Below are 18,772 nucleotides of genomic sequence, written 5' to 3'. Positions count from 1 at the left end.
TCGGAAGTCAGCTCTAATTTATGTTCTTCTTTTAAAGTAGGACTCAGATCTTCCAGTGTTGAGAGGAACTATCTTGTTTGTGTAGACAGTTGTAAAGGTAAAACGCCAGGACCAGAAACATGTATAGAAAGCCAGAACAATCAAAACACAGAATCGTCAGGGGCAATGCTGCAAACATGCACCCAGAAAGACTGCAATAATTCCAAAAACTACAATCATGTTGAGGCCTTAAATGCAGGAACTCAGTGCTTGCAACACAGCATTGTAGAAAGCAATAAGCTGTCAATGTTTGGTACATTTCAAGATGTTAACCCATGTAACAATTCGCTCAAAATGGACACTTTTAGAAATGATAGTATTCAGAAAAATACAACAATGATTTCTCATTGCAAGAGTATTAAAAGAAAGCCAACAAAGTCCAGATTGCCAGTGAGAGCACCGCATAAACCATTGGATTGTAAAAATCATAGCATCACATATTTGAGATCCATTAAGAAGCTCAGACCAGTAGCCAGGAATCGATTAGATCCATTCCCAGACATAAAGCCTAAATCTAGAATTCCAATGATGAAGTTGAAAAATGTTAGCTCTTTAGCAGTAGGTAAATGTAGGACTACAACACTGGTCAAGCAGAAGGGTAATGCACAGCCAACCAAAGGTATAGCTAACAAAAAAAATTCAAAAACAGACCCGATTAGTAGATCAGGCAGTAAATGTGGACAGAAGCCTTTACATGAAGTTTCCAAAAGCTCTAGTAGCGACTCAAAACATAGTGGCGCAGTGAAGCTTCTGGACCGACTGTCCAGCGCGGAGAAAAAGATGCAGGCATATGAGAAAGATGTTGAAAGCAGCACATCAAGAAACACGTCTTTATCAGAGCCAACACAGCCCTCCGGTACATCCAGGTGCGCTAGAGACGCGAGGTCACAGGTTGAGCAGTCCGGCAGAGACAGGAGGAGAAGGAGGAGTAAGAGGACTGATGGAGGTGAAGGCAGTCAGGGTGCTGGGCCTCAAGTGGCCTCCGGCGTGGAGATCGAGCCTAGTTTGTAAAACTTTCCACTTGTACTGTATGATCTTAGTTGCATGAGCCGTTGTGATTGCCTGTGATGTGATCTGACTGTAGATGTCATCTTTGTCATGTCGTCATCTTTCTCTTTCTCTCTCTTATGTACTTGTGTACTGGTCTCTTGTTTCCAGATCTTTCTACTGATTAGTCAGTTTTACTGTAGCATGCCAGTGTTAGTAGGCCGCTGGCCATTCTTATTTGTCTCTAGTCTTTGTGAGGTGCTAAGGAAATTTCAAGATGTTATGAACACACACACAGTGACACAGTCCTAGTACAGCACCAAATCTACCCGCATGATACTCTGAACGTACAATGTGCTGTATATTTCATTTGTGATTTGTTATAGTAAGATTTGACTCTTAAATTAGATTGGTAATATGCATTTTACACAAATCTATCTCTTTTAAAACCACTGACAAGCTAACCAGGCAAGTTCCAAAGTGTTTTGGAAACTCTTATCTGATCAGTACCTCACACTTGAGCCACACTTTGTTGTGGCCTATAAAAACATATTTTTCTCAAAACCTTTGATTGTCTGTGCTTGATCAGAAAAGGGTAGTTTACTTGATATTACTTTTTAACCTCCTCTTTATCATGGAAAGTTTTTATAAGGTGTTCATTATTTTCCATCTTCTCCTCTCAGGCCCTCAGAGTCCCTGTGAAAGGACAGATCTGCGTATGGCAATTGTGGCAGATCATCTTGGCTTGAGTTGGACCGGTAAGATCTTGCAAAAGACTGAGAAAGGACACCACCTAGAGGACAAAGTGCCTCAACCTCTCTTGCACAAAAATGCAATACATTTTTAATCTTTGATTAAAATGTCATTGTGCTAATATATACTGGGTTTATATTATTTTTTCTCTGTGTAATATTGTTATATAAGTTCAGTGTTGTGTTGTTTTCACTCAGCGTGGTTGTTTGCTATGATCAGTAGGGTGTGTCATCTGCAGTCACTGCAGCACTCTGCACATGTGTACAGGGGCGAGGCACAGACCGACGAGATTGTTAATCTATTTTTAATGTGTTGCAGAACTGGCCAGGGAAATGGAATTTTCGGTGGATGAGATCAATCAGATCCGTGTGGAAAACCCCAATTCATTGACAGCTCAGAGTTTCATGCTGTTAAAGAAATGGGTTAGCCGAGATGGTAAAAACGCTACGAGTAAGTCTACGTTTTATAAATGAGGGTATGGAGGGAACAAGGGATGTTTATGGGACCTGGTGGAGGATAGGATTTATGTTTTTTGTAATTATTGTTCATCATATACGAGTCATTCTTTTCTCTCTCTCTCATTTCAGCGGATGCCTTATCTGCAGTCCTGACTAAGATCAATCGGTTGGATATTGTGACATTGCTGGAAGGGCCGATATTTGACTATGGTAACATATCAGGCACAAGATGTTTTGCAGATGATAGCGCAGTTTCCCAGGAGCAGGCTGATGGTAAAGTTTAGCCCCATCTACCTGAACTCTATTTCTCTATTTCTCTCACAAATCTTTAGATTCATAGAAACATCATGGCAAAACATTTACTGCTCTAAATTTAAACCCGGTATAAACTTAAACTCAAGTTTAAGTTTAAAACTCAATTTATTGGATTCCCCAAAAATGAACACTGTATTCCAGGCTGGTATTTCACCAGTCAGGGATGGGTGTGGTTTTATTTATTGCGTTCGATTGTATGTTTGTATGAAAGCGGAAAGCATGCAGCTACTGTATACATTACATAAGCCGATGCTGAATCGAAACTTAATCCCATCGTAATAATAAACAGTGGAAACTACAAGAAGTTTTAAGTGGAACAAAATCGACACGAAGCTGAGCACATATTCCAAAATGAATCCTTATTAAACCTTATTTTTACTATTCGTATTAAAGATTTTGGTAAAAGTATTTAAAAATACTATATTGAAGATAAACCTCTTAAAGTAAAAAAAAACTATTTTATGTAATTTCCATTTGCATGTGCTTTGATGGGATTTTAAGAAGAGGTTCATGCTGATAAGATAAAAACAAAATTATGTTTATGTGTATATAAACTACAGTAAACTTCCTGGAACACAGTAGCAACAATAACACTTTCTCTATACTTTCGATTTTTCTCTGAGATATATTAAAAATACATGAAAACATAATTCTACTATCTAACCTGCTTTAACAGCATGATTGCCTTCATGTTTCTCTTTGTGTATTGTTAACAGCAATACAGTAGTACTGTATAATAAGTATAAGCTATATCAATAGCATGGCTCTGGCTATATAATGGAATGTCTGCTTGCTGTCGAGCTGCCTGATCCTCCAGTATCCCAGAATCCTCTGAACCTTCCTGATATAGCGCTTCTGCTGCCAATCCAGACCTACTGCTCTTCCACCGCAAATCAACTTTTTGCATAGCAGCACATTTATCTCTGATCGCTGTGGGACAACACTGTCCAGCACAGTGACTCTTTCTCTTTCTGTAGTGCATTGAAACCTGCACTATGCACTTTGCTCTCTATACACCTGCTGTCATAAATCACATCGCATCCTCATCTTTATATTACCTATATAAGCCAGCAACACCTTTCTAATAAAACTCATTTTTTTCTTACAACCCCACCCCATATTTCTGCACTCTGGTGTCTGTGATAGTTTCTGCTGCCTATACTTCATCTACTTTATTTTCTGTATCTGAAATATTGAGAGATCCTCAGTCTGTTTCCTCTTGCCCATCGTCACTCATCTTCCTCCGGTTACGCCAAGACCCCTCTGTTCCTGAACTTTATATTTAGTGTTGTCATTGTCAGCCTTTGAAAATTACATGGAAACTACGGTATAAAATAACTATAACTATACTAATGACCAGGGCTTTCAAAAGAGTAATCGTGATCTATCACATACAAAATAAAAGTTTTTGCATATTGCATGTTTTTGCAATATATGTGTGTACAGTGTGTACTTATTTTGTATGTAAACACACACACATGCATTTATGTGTTTAAGAAACATTTACAGGTATATATATATATATATATATATATATATATATATATATATATATATATATATATATATATATATATATATATATATATATATATATGTATATATATATATATATATATATATGTATATAGATATATATTAAATATATATACATATAAAAAATTCTTAAATGTGTGCAAGTATGTGTATTTATATATACATAATAATTACAAACAATACACACACAAATATATGATGCAAACAAAAACTTTTATTTTGTATATGATTAATTGTGATTAATAGCCCTACTAATGACACTGTATGTTGCTTACATTAATGCTTTACCTGTAATAAAATATTCTGGGTTGCTATCGAGCATCTGTTGCGGGCTGTTGACTACCACTGAAAACAGTTAAAGGGACCTTTCACCCAAAAATGGAAATTCTTGTTGATCTAAACCTGTATGAGTTTTTTTCTATTGAACACAAAAGAAGATATTTCGATGAATGATGGTAACGACACAGTCAACGGCACCCATTGAGCCTAATTTTTCAATTTAACGTAGAACCAAGCGCAGATCTGTGCGCAAATATCATCTTACGACAATGCATATTTGTGATTCATTTACCTTTCATATGTGGCCAATTCCGTTGCATGAATATATTAATATACGTCATTTATTTTACGTCATTAAGAAACATAACCTGGCCACTCAAATTGAAGGAAGTATTTAATTTACCATTGGTAGTCACTTCCGAAAATCACTTATCATTTACATAAAGTTTAACTTTTCTTAACTGTCTCGGTTCGCTGGACATGCCCATCCGGTCGCCAACAGTCACTTTGCATGTGCCGCCATGAGTCACCAAGCTTCCATTGAAATAAATGAGAAAGTGTCACTCATCTTTTGCTAGTCACTGGCAGTCTGAATTGCATTGAGAAACGGCGACATTTCCGAATTTACAGTGCGTGTCTGTATTTGTTCATGTTGTGAGAATTTTCAACACGTTTCTGTATTTGTTTGTGCTGTGAGTATCTGCAGCGCATGATAAAGTTTTTTTAATTTGCTGGTGTTTTTTCTAATTGCATGTAATTTTCTTTCGTTGCAGTGCAGTGACTCCTGTCCGCCACCGTACAAATCACATTAAAATACATTTATCTTTCTTTTCAGACGGACTGTAAAAAAACTCTCTCACTCTTTGTTTAACCCTCTCTCTCGTGCGCGCTTACACGCACAGGGAGCTATGTAAATTAATGCAGTCTATATTTCTAAGCTTGGATGGCTGTTTAAAGCTATTGAAAGTTGTCAAAGCTTTATAGCACAAACTATAGTAATTGCTATAAGTTTTTCTGTTGTAAATATTAAATACATTTTTCTGTGAGTAAAAAAGTAGAAATCAATTTTTTCTTTTGTTAAACTAAAAGAAAGCAATATTTATAACTTTTTCTCCTTTACTTTTCAAATAGGATATCAAACGGGTAAAACATACATCTTAACGCCTACTCAAAACTTGCGTACACGAGGTGAAACCTGACATGAGATTTGATTGTAGCCACCGCTCACATCCATATTGATAAATGCCAATTCTTCCTTGGAAACAACCGTATGGACAGTTTTCTGTCATACGATCATTTCATAAATGAGGCCCATTGATATCCATAGTATGAAGTCAATGGGTGCCGTCAACTGTGTGGTGTCATTTATCAAAATATCTTCTTTTGCATTCAACAATTACCACACTTTTGTTAACCACAAGTAACCAAGAATATTCCTTTAAACTCGAGAAAGATGGGGCTTGGTACATTCTGTATACCTATATTCTGTAACATCTCCATATGATTTTCAAAGGCCGTTATCATTGCATCTGTGTTGTTGTGTCGTTGTGGTGTTTGCCTCCATCTCCCTGTGTTGTATCACTCAGGTTACCAGAACATTGAGCTGGAGCTCAAGAGTCCCTCAGTCCTGTCTTACGAGCCCCCTACCCCTCTACGTCAGGATGATTACTTTAGTGAGGATGGTAGGCTAAACTTCCCCACTAGTGCCCCTGTTAGACCCAGTGAACTTAACCTGCAAACCACTAGCGGCCCGGTGTCTGCAGATGCCAAGCCTCCTACTGTCATCCAGGAGGACACCTCAATTGGAGGTCGAGAGTCCTTGGGCCAAGAGGACGACAACCTCGGTGTCAGCCGAGAACCTGTGGTGTCTTATTCTCACAGCGAGGTAATGTCAAAAGAACTGGACGTCTTTCCAAGCAGCCCAGTGAGAGAGCAGAAGGAAGCCCAACCCGAGGCCACTATTTGTTCCTCAGCAAGCGGAGCTCCTGTAGAGGCCAGCAAGTGGGGTTTTGACGAGGAAGATGTGATCCAAGAAAAGATCAAGTCTCTCTTGGAAAACATTAAATTGGAGGAAGGCTCAGAGGATGTGGAGATGACTGAGGAGAGGCTTCAGGAGATCCTATCACAAGTGCAGCAGGCAGAAAACGATTTGTCTTCAATTTCAGGTTTGCAGGGTGAGACGTCTGGGGCAAAGGCGACAGTAACAACTTCGTCCAGAGGACCGGGTACTGATACGCAAGGGCAAAGAGAGTCCAGGTAAGAACCTTTACCTCAATAGACCCTGATATCCACCTGTGATGGTCTTATTCCACAAAGTCAGCAGGTTAGGTGTTGAGTAATGTACTTTAAACTTTAATGCCACACAGCCAACAGCCGCTGTCCACAACTGCTGGAGTGCAAGGTGAGAAGCAAAACGGAGAACATCCAGAACACCAAGAGCTTCTGTCGAAGGGCAAAGCAGAGAAAGACTCTGGATGGGAGGAGGTGAGCAGTGAGGTTCTGGAGGACAGAGGAACAGGATCAAACAATGAGAAGGATGGCGTACCTTTTTCTGAAGCCCAGGTACAGTGCTATTTCAAAAACCTTAAAAGCTGAAACCAAATAGCTGTATTTCCACTGTACATGACAAATGACTTCTGATAAACCGAAAGTAATTTCTTCCCTGTGGAGAGTCACAAAGGGGCTACGTGGGGTGCCAACCATCTGCGGATGTATAATTTTCGGATACAATTTGAGCTTTGGATGCGTAAATTTTTTTTACCTGTGCGACTCCACTGTGACATGCCGACTGAAAGTGATATATTTCAGTGTATTCCAATCAAAAATGTATTATTAATCCTTTTTTGTTTACCTTTATCAGTAAAACTTGAGTATGTGATAAGTAATAAATTATTAATTTGATATTTATATGTTATTTTTTTTATCTTGTATCCATATGTTCTCTCCAAAAATATAGCTGTCTTTGTCATATATGCATAGCTGTTTATAATTTTTTTCATTTGCATTGTTTATTTATTCCACTATGGTATATATTTATAGATTGATGGCTTAATGCACCGGAATGAGCTTATCTCCCATGTTGGCACGGATTTAAGATTAAACTGAAATTGTATTACAACTGCCCCAAGGGGGGGAACTCCAACAGTTGTGTCCGAATGTAGTGTACAGTGGAAACGCAGCATAATAATGTATCTCAGTCTGTTTTCTAGTTTATTACACTGACAAGTAAATCTGACATTTTTATTGCTGCGGTGCAATTTCTATACATTTCTATAAAACAATGTAAAATGACTGTTTACCAAATATACTATTTAGGGCCAGATTTACTAACAGCTTGCGCCAGCGCAAACCATCATTTTGGCGTTAAATAACGATGCGCAGTGGATAATTACAGCTTAAAAGATGTGGTCTAGCTATTTTTGCGACCTTATAGACCTATGGGGAGTAGACTTCAGAGTTACGTCACTGAAAGCTGCGCGCGCAATGTGGTGGCAGAAAAACAGTGCAAAAGAATCAAGATCGGTGAGCGCGTGGTACAAGGCAGAGGATTTTTTCTAACATGTAACAGTTTATTTGGAATGCCATGAAAATATTATTCAAAAATATTGTTTGCCAAGCCATTTTGTTTTAATAAAGGAAAGTCACTAGAAGTCACACAATACCAAGTGTTTCAAAACTTCTTAATTTTTTTGTCCTCCGGGTCTTTTTTAGTGTACTATGGCTTTGGTAGTTGGAATTTCACACCCTGAAATTTCGCTGTGATGTCCGTGGTGCTGAACTCAAGCGCATCAGGTGTTAGTAGATCACCAGCACCTCATCAGCTCTGCTTATTTGTGACCCTGAATTAACTTGCGCTGCTCTTAACAGATTGCGTTGGTCATTATGGAAATCAGCTGTTGTGCTTGTGTTATCTAATTTTAGTAAAAAACTTGCAGATATTACCACTCCCATCTGCGCTTTTTTGGATTGGCGCTCTCACACTAATTTACCCTGTTTAGTAAACCTGGCCCTTAATGTGCAATCGTGATAGTAAATGGTAAATATCTTATCAGTGTTCCTGTGTATAGTGGACTAAGACTCTTGTTACTTGTGTTTTAATTCATGTTCAGGATTTTGTAAATCCTGCGTTTAATGGCTTTAAAATTAATTTCTACATAGATTATGCAATATTAACCTTTACTAATAAATGAATTTCCAAGCATTGGGAGGATTTGTAACTTGAGTTAAAGGGGTGAAACATGGTGGCTGATGCACTGTAATGTGCTGACGTGACTCTAGCAGGGAGCTTGTAGGGATAATGAATCCAACTCTGATGAAGAAGAGACCATCACCACCAGAGTTTATCGACGGAGAGTGATCCTCAAGGTACTACCTGTGGTACTGCTGCAGATGTTTTGTGCTCATCTGTGTGCCGTGGATTTGCTGTGTGCTTTACCAGAGCCTGTGTAAATGTATGGTAACTGCCAACATATTGGTTTATTATGAAATAAAAATTGGTTTTGAAACAAATTACATGGAAATAAAGCAGCCCAGAGCTTTTCGATGAGTTAACTATTATTGTAAAATTTAGAAAAAATAACAAATAAGTTAATGATATTAAAGAGAGTGTACCCCAAAATGAAAATCAGCTTACGCCACTTTGAGAGTTTAAAAAACATATGTCCAATACAAAAGTACACATTGATATCTTGTGAAACCAGTCAATTGGTTTTTGCAAGAAATTGAAGGTTATTTAGGACATTATTAGCTTTAATTCCTCTGCCAAACATGAGCACAATCTTCTTCTTGTGGTTTTTGGTGGCGGTTGGCAAACCAGCCTCTCAGTGCCACCTATAAAGCTGGAGGGTAAAGAATACTTCTTACACATGCACAGGAAGAGGTGCGCTTTACCCTATTGGTCTATTATGTGGTTGTTGTCTGTCTATGTGCTTACAGTACATTTGTTGGTGTTTGTTTGTGCAGTGTGAGCAGTATTTGGATCAGAAAAATTTTAAATTCAGTCATGAAGCTCTAAATCAGGGTTGGCAAATCTGGCCCACCCTCTTATTTTATGTGGCCCGCGAGAGTTTACAAATTAATTTTATTTTTTGCAGGGTATTTCCTGCATTGGTTTATTTGTAGCGGCCGCCAAAACTAATTTATTATTCATTCATCCAGCCCTTTTCTAACAATAGTTCAATTTTAAATGGATACAAATGTCTAAATATGTGAGAAAAAGCAACACAATTAAAAATGTATATGTGACCCAGTCTGTAATAACCATACTACAGTTTCAAAATCAAATTTTGAGATAATGAGCATATAAAGTTTGATTTTAGTCATTTCATTATGATTTTAAACCTTATTCAAACAATATTAAAGATATGAACAAAAATACATTTGACACACGATTTTTGACAAGACAGGCACATTTATTTTGTTGGCAGCCAGCAGTAATTTGTGTGTAGCCTATTTAAAACAATGACAAGAATTACGCTAACGTTAACAGTTTTCATATCGTAAGTGCTGAGGGGTTTGTTGTTAAACAGCGTTACAATTAACCCCGCTGGGTCAAAATATTTTTAAGCCCACCAAAAAAGTTGCTTAGAGCTGCAGACATATTTCAAAATGATGCTGTATTTTAGTCAACAAGACACTGATTAATATGACATAGCATTGGATTTGGTATCTTACACACCCAACTCAGAAACCGAAAAAACCACATGATGAAAAAATTACATGCCACCAAAACACTCGTTCATCAATAACTCTCTGAAAAAACATTATACATTTCCATTAATTTGCAGGAGATCATCTTTTGGCAGCGTGAAAAAAATACCGGAAAAACAAAACGCTCAACCTTCCGTGTTACAACTAACCCTAACAAATGTAAGACTTGTCCAAATCTGCAAAAGCACACTTGAGGTCATGGTTTGGCTCTGGTTTAAGGTTTGCTAGCTCAGGTGCACACAGCTACAAATACACAAACCTGTCAAACATTAACAAAATATATTTCAAGAGTTGTTTATGTATGTATACAAAAAAAAAATGTATGTAATGTCTCCATGACAGTTTGCTGGCTTGAGCTTTGTGCCGCATTTCCTGCTCTGTTGAAGTGAACAACTTGTAGTACAGTAGGTTCTGTAGTAGACTATAATAGATGAAGTACTGTGATAAATGAGAGTGATGCTTTTTTGTTATCTGCATTATGGACCCTGCACGGAGCTTGTGTGCATATCTGTCAAAGCTAAAAACGAAGATATAGATTTGTGATTCTCATCATTCGTCCTACGTCTGTAGGGTGATCAGGCCAGAAACATTCCTGGCGAGACTGTGACAGAGGAGCAGTACATAGATGATGATGGAAACATGGTCACCAGAAAAGTAATTCCAATCCCCTCCTTGTGCAGTCACTATTACCTCCACTTCTCCCCCCATAAATCAGTTCCACCAGACGTGACTTTACCCGCTTCTTTTAGGTCATTCGAAAAGTGGTGCGTCGTACAGCTGCTGTGGAGGAGCAAGGGAAGAGAAAGCGTGAGAAGCGCTCCCGACAGGCCGGTAGGGCCGGGGGGGAGGACGAGCAGGGCCCCGGGCCCCAAAGAGTGCACACTGAGGTTGGACTCGCGTGCAGTGTTAGTGTGAACTCACCTTATAACAAATCTAACTCGGGTGTCCTTCTATGGGCTTGATGTGACTTAAAAAACGGAAAACTGAGTAAATTTAACAGCTATTAGAATAGACAAAGATGCAACGCTGCAGTACTTTACACTATTACGTACGAACTATCAACTGTTAATTGTGCACCTCTTATTTTTGGACAGTGTTTCACTCACACAATATGTACGGTTTTCTTACTAACTGATTTTATTTCAGCTGCTGTTGATGGAACTGCAATGATAATGTTAAGGCTGTAGCCGCATCTTGAACATTGGGGCTGCCCAAAACATTCAGGGCTTTGTGAATATATATTAAAATGATCAAAGTTTCTGATTATTGTAAGGGACATGTCCCCCTCAATGTCTGTGTGGTTACAGCCCTGGATAATGCCCGGTGTGATGCATCACAGCTCTTGAACAGCTCACTAATCATCTCTCTCTCTCTCTCTCTCTCTCTCTCTCTCTCTCTCTCTCTCTCTCTCTCTCTCTCTCTCATTGCAGGCTGGTGAAAGAGCGAATGGTAAAAAGAAAGAAGAGAGACAAAGAGAGAAAAAGTGTCAATCGTAACAGTTGTGTGCACTTTCGGGTAAGCACTAAAAATATGAATGCTGAAAGATATAAAAGCAGAGCTAAGTGAAATCAGACTGTAATCTGTGTAAAGCCATTAACACAACATTCAAGAGAAATGTGCTGTATAATGCTGTGTTTCCTCCAGTACAGTTCAAATCTGTCCCCTTGATAGCTTGCATCATCTAGTTGTCTTCCTGATGTCATGTTTTTGGATCTGTATAAAGTGTGTGAAGTGGTCACATTTGTCAGTTTGTGAAGCTGCAATTAGAAAAATGGACCATGGTTTTACTACACTGTCAGATAAAAGGTACAAAGTTGTTCCTTGTTCTGTCACTGGGGTGGTACCCTAAAAGGTACCTTTATGGGTATACAACACATTGAAATGTTATACCTTATGGGGTACAATATTATACCCTAAGGACCAATTGTGTACCTTAAGGAACAATTTTGTACCAGTTAAATTTTAGGGGTACAAAACAGTTAACTGTACCTTTAAAGGTACACAATAGATCCTTAAGGAACAGTAATGTACCTCAAAAGGTACAACATTGTATTATGTTTATATACCTGTAAAGGTACAAAACGGTACCTTGGGGTACCACCCCAGCGACAACAAAGGTACAGTTTTGTACTTTTTTTTCTGACAGTGTACAGTTAAAAAAAAAAAAAAAACATGGTTACTGTAGTAAAACCTAATACTGTAGTAACTAATACACCAAAAAACATGGTTACTACATTTTTACTACAAAATAACCATAGTTAATTTTCGTAAGGGTGCTTCTATTTAAATCAACATAAAACAACATTCCCAGCCGATAATGTGGTGTGTTTGATAGGTCCTCCTGAAACAATTTGGCTGTTGGTCAACATTAACCAATTCCCTACTGTAGGTGTCATCACACGAAAAGAACCTAAAAGTGGACTAGCGGTTGTTTTAGAGACTAAATAAAAAGAATAAAAGCACTTTAAAATTAATGTTTCTATTACAATCCTACAGACAACTATTTGTACTTTTAGGACTGCTATTATAAACATGAAAAGTTATGCAAAATGTGATATATACAGTATGCTATGAATATAACTCTCCAATTTTTTTCCCGGATAATACTGCTAATGTACTTTGCAATTTTGTAATAATACCACATGGGCCGGTTTCCCAGACAGGGCTTATCCTAGTCCCAGACTAAAATGCATGTTTGAGCTGTCTTAATTTAAAAACATCTCGCACTGACATATCTTAACACATATCAGTGCCATTGTTTTGTCTTAAGATGCACACCAGTATTGTTTTTTATAAGGTAAGATTTTTAAAACTACTTTAATGCCCTAATATAACTAAGCCCTTGTCCTTGTTAGGAAGTGTGAAGGATGAACCCAAGTGCAGACAGAGATGAACACTAAAGACTTTTATTATGACAAAACAGAAAACAAAACCCACGAGGGGGCAAAACAACACAAACAGGATGACTAAAGAACACTAAACTAGACAAGACACCAGACTACACTATTACACTAAACAGGGTGACACTTAACTATAAACTTGACAAAACAATAAACTTCACTTGATTTGACTAGACTTTAACAGCGTACTCACGGGGTGTAGGAACACACAGAAACAATGCACAAGCCCAGGACAAAGAATACAAGAGGATTATATTAGGGAGCAAATCAAGGGGGAACAGGTGACATGAATCAAATGATAATGAGGAGGCCAACAAGGGAGCGGGAAAAAGAGACAGGACACAGGGAACACGTGGTCTAGTAAACCAATACTAAGACCACGTGAACCCACACAAAACATGGGTCTGTCATGGTTCTGCCACAAGACTAGATTAAACAAAGGACAAGATGGCAGAACCATGACAGTCCTGGACTAATCTAAAACCTCTATAGGAAACTGACCCTATGTCATATCATTTTCATCCTATGTTTTTCTAACGTGATCTTATGAGAATACGCATGTATTTTCACGTAAAGTGTGGTTGAACTACATACATTTATTTATGTTTTCATACACACTGAAACGTATAATATCGACATTTTGACAGGACTAATATGTTAATTATGTATTAACAGATGTACACATTTTTACATATTCTATTCAGAAATATTAAAATTGCTGGCATTGGCGTTTCTTACTCATAATTATGTTTTTTTTCTTATTTATTTAAGACAGTTTACTCATTTATCTAATGAAAGTACTTTCAGAGAACTTTCAGAGAATTACATAATATCAAACAAGACTAAACTTTAAAACCTTAAAATGTATAACATTTCTGTAATCATTTAACTATTTTGTAATATTTAGTTTGTTTGTCATGACACACAAAAGGCGTTTTATCCCATAATTACACCATAGATGTTTCACAAAAGATGTTCATTTTAGTTCTTCGCTGTTTAAAATTCATACGATTGGGAGGAACAGATCCAAATTCAACCTTTTATCTTAATACCACTTTTCTTCAAGGGAAATTATACAGCAATCTTTATGGTATGAAATGTTTTACATTTTGTAGCTGTAAAAACATAATAATGCTACGATTAAATGTTGCAAATAAGTCTACATTATACTATTTAAACATACAAAAAAAGTGTTAATATTACGTATTAACAGTGAGACCAGGCTGGTATTTAATTTTTATATATTTCTCTGTGCTACTTTCTATTTACTACAATGCTACAAAGCAAAATTGTGAAAGGAAATACATTTGAATTAAATCAAATCGAATTTAATTGAATTTAATTTATTGTATAAACGTTTTATTTGGGTGAACGCACTATGTTACGGTTATGCGCCTGAACCAAAGTGAACTTTCAGTCTGTATTTATTTATCTGCTGGCTATTGACTAAACTTATCTCTGAAACAGATACTTTATAAAAAATAAAATGTTTTAGTTTGCTACTGACGAGGAGCATGGATCACAACTGTGCGGGAAGTCGGCAAGAATTCAAGGATCTGTAGCTAACATTGTATACATTCATTTTACACAGTAATGTTAGCTCAGTGTAATATAGTTGATACGCGTTAGATATGATATATGTAAGAAGGTAATTTACTTGTCATTTATTTCCCTTGTTATCAAAAATAAACTTTGTTGTTTTTTTATTCTATGTGGAAGTCTACCGGAAGTTGCATTTAGTCCACAAAATCTGTTTGTTTATGTTGTTACTGCTAAAATCATCTATAATATAGGAGAAGAAATAAAACATAAATCAAATATTAAATGCTCTCTCATTTGTCAGTTGCTTTGAATAAAAGTAATAAAAAAATATATTTTTAAGTATCCTAATTAGGATTGGTGGTGCACTTCTGCAGAGACTTTAAGTAATTGATTTATTTGTGTATCTTGCTGTGTTTCAGATTTAAAGTTGTTTTAAAATCATTTTCCTGGGAGGAAGATCACTGGAAACTCGCAGGAGTTCGGAGGAGGAAGATCTACACCTTCACAAAAACAAATGGATTTTAGCCAGAGGACATTTGATTTCGCATGAGCATGATAAACTTGTTTCTGTCAATAACACAGAGAGCGGCTAACAGTCACTGAGTGTCGAGAGGACATTGATGGTGCGAGTGTCAGAAATAACTGCAACACTCCTAACACTTCAGTGACCAAAGAGGCCACAAAACCCTTTGATGATTGACAGAAATGGATGGGCACGTTTGAATCACTTCTACACTCGCCTTATTTTTTATTATTTTTTTTGGACTCATAATGTCTGGGTGTATAATGCTGTTTAATGGAGCTTATGATGTACATAAATGACACTGTATAAATTCTAATGTGGCTCACGATATTGATAATGCACTGGTAAGCGTGTAGGAATGAACTACCAATTCTGATTCCGGTTTTAAGGGAACGCTCGAGTGTTGTATAATTATTAGCAGGCGAAAGGTTTGTAAATGAAACAATAACAAGAATAGACGTTTCTTTTAAACCTGCAGTTCTCAGCGGTACTGAACCTGGAGCAGCTGTGGTCTTCTTCAGATTACTAATATTTTCATGCATGTAATACACTTTATTTTCATTCTTTTTTTAAACTGCATAACACACACAAGAAAAAGAGAGAATGTTCTGGATGTGTCAATTCACAGCCTTGTCATTGCTCACTATAGTTTTTTAGTATGATGATAATATCACTCATTGATTGTGAGCTTCCTCTGCACTTAAAGATTCATCAGATTGTTGTGTCACGTCAGCTGACGCGATGCAGATTTTTAACTGTTCTCATGTGTTTTGGCTGTAAGATGTCTTTCTGTCAGCCTGTCATTTGTAATCATGTTCGCAGAGTATTATTACTTTTCAAGGCTGCTGTGGTTTTGGGGAAACTTTTTTTGATTTTGGTGCATTGTTGACTGCAAATCACTCTCCAGCATTCATGGATGACAGATCTGGTTACAAAACATATGTATGGAAATAAACATACACTGGATGATCAAATTAATAATTAAAGCTTATAATAAATTGTGTTCAAACCCTTGATGTGTTTTCTTTTATGTATTATTACACAGTGATCTACAATCTCAGAAATAAAGGTACAAAACTGTACCTTTTCTGTCACTGGGGCTGTACCCTTTCAAAAAGTATTGCTTTGCACCTAAGGATTTCATTTTAGTACCTCAGAAGTACATACTGGGACCAATGAGAGCTTATTAGTACCTCAAAAATACATATTAGTATCTCAAAGGTACATATTAGTACTAAATGTTTACATATCTGTACCTAATGGTCAATACAATTACCTTTTTAAAGGGTGCTGCCCCACTGACAGCTAGGGTACATATTTTGACTTTTTTCTAACAATGTAGGTCCTTAAGGTACGGTAATCTACCCAAAATTGTATTCTGTTTTGTATTCCTTTAAAAGTACTTAACGAAAACTTAGGGTACAGCCCCAGTGACAGAAAAGGTACAGTTTTGTACCTTTATTTCTGACAGTGTAGCATTAAAACATTCAACGTATTTTTCTGAGTTCTTGCATCTCACCTTAAAATATTAAGAAAATATAGCATGAATATATATCAAATGTTTTGAAATTTTACATTCATGACAATTTCATGACGTTGACAAGCACATTAACTGATTAACTCAAAAATGTGCCGTTTTTCGGTTTGTACTTTAAAAATAGTTTATTTGTAACAAACAAGAGATAAATAGCCTAATTTACAAACCTGCTGTTTCAGCACTAGAACAGGGCCGTGGGTGTTTTGAAATTTAAGCATAACATAACAACGGTTCTCATCATATCCACAGGTACAAAGTCATCATATATTATAAATCTGTGGGGTAGCATTAAAAAATTCTTAATAAATGCAATATTTGCATTTGTTTAAAGCAAAACATTTAATTACTTACCAGGCTGCAGGTGAAGCAGCTCTACGCATTCTAACGTCTCAAAATCGGTCCTCTATATGTCCAAGACAATCAATAATAATATTTTACAATTTAATCCTTTGATTTTTCATATTTTAAAAGTTTGTGTGCTGCTGCGCATCCATGTGATAAGAAAATGCCTGTTTTCGTCCCGTTTATAGGCGTATATTACTAACGCGCTCATTAAATAACAAAAGCAATATTGTGCCATTGACTTTAGACCAGGTTTTAGTTGGTCAGTGGCATGGTCTATTTTATTTGCCTCAAAATAGCAACGCACCAACAATGCGCCTGAACACACCTCTATTTCAGACCAGAAGGCTCATGGGCGCAAAATTTTTCGAAAATTTACTTTTTCCTTATCATAATAGCAAACAATAGTTAAACAAAAATATGATTTATTTTATAGGTCAAGTATAGTGATAATTGCAACATAATTTACTCATTGGGTTAACTAATAGGCCTTATAGGCAGGTGGGTGGGCCAAGGCCCATCCAGGCCCACCCATAGCTACGCGACTGATACCGCCAGACCCGGAGATCAGCTGAATGGATTCCAAAAAGGTAAAAATCAAATGTTTAACTCTAGGGGAGCTGGAAATTGAGCATATTTTCAAAAAAAGTGTAATGTCCCTTTAAGCCACACTAAACCCACACTATGACCCTGTGCCAAATGGCACACTCCGGACTTGTGGACCTCTTCAGAGTCCACACTTTAATGACATCATGTAGTACAGACCTTAGGAATCCTTGATGCGAGTCCACAAGGGCACACCGGAGTCGAATTTGGGACAGACTCGAGCGTCATGCTATTAAGAGAAGTTGCACATCAGTGTAAACTTCTCCCATCCGTCATCTGATTGCTCCTTCGTAAGAAATTCTATGTAGGTAAAGTGAATGGAGCCTGCAGTAGTGCAAGCTTCGCCGAAGACCGCATTAAGGGGCCGTGCACACTCAAAGCAAAGCGCCGAGAGTTAAAAGAGAATCAACTGAGTGAAAAGCTCCGCTCGTCAATGTCAGTTCTCACACGGCCGTCAAATCACAGTGGAGGAGGGGCGGGACAAGTATCACAACAACCAACCAGCTCAGAGCTCAAGTATCACGGCTACCAACGCGCTCAGCTGAAAAACGTCCTCCAGGCGTTTTCAAACGCGTTTAAAAGCTTTGGTGTGTCCAGCCCCTAAAGGTGCAAAAGGGGCGCTGATAAGCACACCTCGGAGCGTAAAAATGACAGATGCGACACCCTATGAACTTGTAGACTAAGTGAGTATGCGTAATTTAAGGCCACAAGACAGAAAGTCACCATAAAGTGTGTCATTTGGGACAGGGCCTATCTCAAATACCACCTTAGAGCGGTTTTCAATGCTAAGCGTACCATCATGCATCATGTTCTGGATGTAAATCGTGAGTTTTTTGCCCAAACCTCGCTAGATGTTGTGGAAACTTTTAATTGAAAGTTAAATAATGAATATTACATATTTAGGTAAAACGGAAAGTGTTGCATTTAATTGGTGCAAACATTGTTATGTATTTTGTAAAAGAACTGCAACTGCTTTTATCACATCATTAGAAACAACATTAATTATGTAATTTATTCAAGGATCACTGAATAAACAAACAAACAAACAAACAAACAAAAAACTTAATAAAGCTGCATGGACAAAATGAAGAGTTTTTTTTCACATGTGCAAAGAATATTATCTATATTATTATGGAGTGTTTACACCAATATATGATTCAATTATTAATCATATTCATGTAATATTATTTTTTATATATGATAATAACCATTAAGTTGAAAATACACAACGAAAAATATCTACGAA

General features: G+C 37.2%; 1 protein-coding gene across 3 annotated transcripts in view; it reads left to right on the top strand.

Annotated features, from left to right (window-relative positions):
• The window catches only part of ank3b (ankyrin 3b), a 123,486-nt gene extending 107,431 nt beyond the window's left edge, over positions 1-16,055 (top strand). Inside the window, exons 39-48 of one of the 3 annotated variants that reach the window (XM_065242788.2) lie at positions 1,710-1,784; positions 2,098-2,229; positions 2,367-2,510; positions 5,954-6,623; positions 6,734-6,929; positions 8,646-8,732; positions 10,647-10,730; positions 10,826-10,963; positions 11,507-11,591; positions 14,938-16,055. In XM_065242788.2, the coding sequence (XP_065098860.1) occupies positions 1,710-1,784; positions 2,098-2,229; positions 2,367-2,510; positions 5,954-6,623; positions 6,734-6,929; positions 8,646-8,732; positions 10,647-10,730; positions 10,826-10,963; positions 11,507-11,572 (1,592 nt within the window). In that variant the 3' untranslated portion in view covers positions 11,573-11,591; positions 14,938-16,055. The remainder of the gene's footprint in view (positions 1-1,709; positions 1,785-2,097; positions 2,230-2,366; positions 2,511-5,953; positions 6,624-6,733; positions 6,930-8,645; positions 8,733-10,646; positions 10,731-10,825; positions 10,964-11,506; positions 11,592-14,937) is intronic. The other 2 variants (XM_065242789.2, XM_065242790.2) reach the window with 2 other exon arrangements.
• The last annotated feature ends 2,717 nt before the right edge of the window (positions 16,056-18,772 follow it).

Source organism: Paramisgurnus dabryanus, chromosome 1 (genome assembly GCF_030506205.2).
Source record: "Paramisgurnus dabryanus chromosome 1, PD_genome_1.1, whole genome shotgun sequence".
Taxonomy (NCBI): Eukaryota; Metazoa; Chordata; class Actinopteri; order Cypriniformes; family Cobitidae; genus Paramisgurnus; species Paramisgurnus dabryanus.
This window is presented reverse-complemented; position numbering and strand designations above follow the sequence as displayed.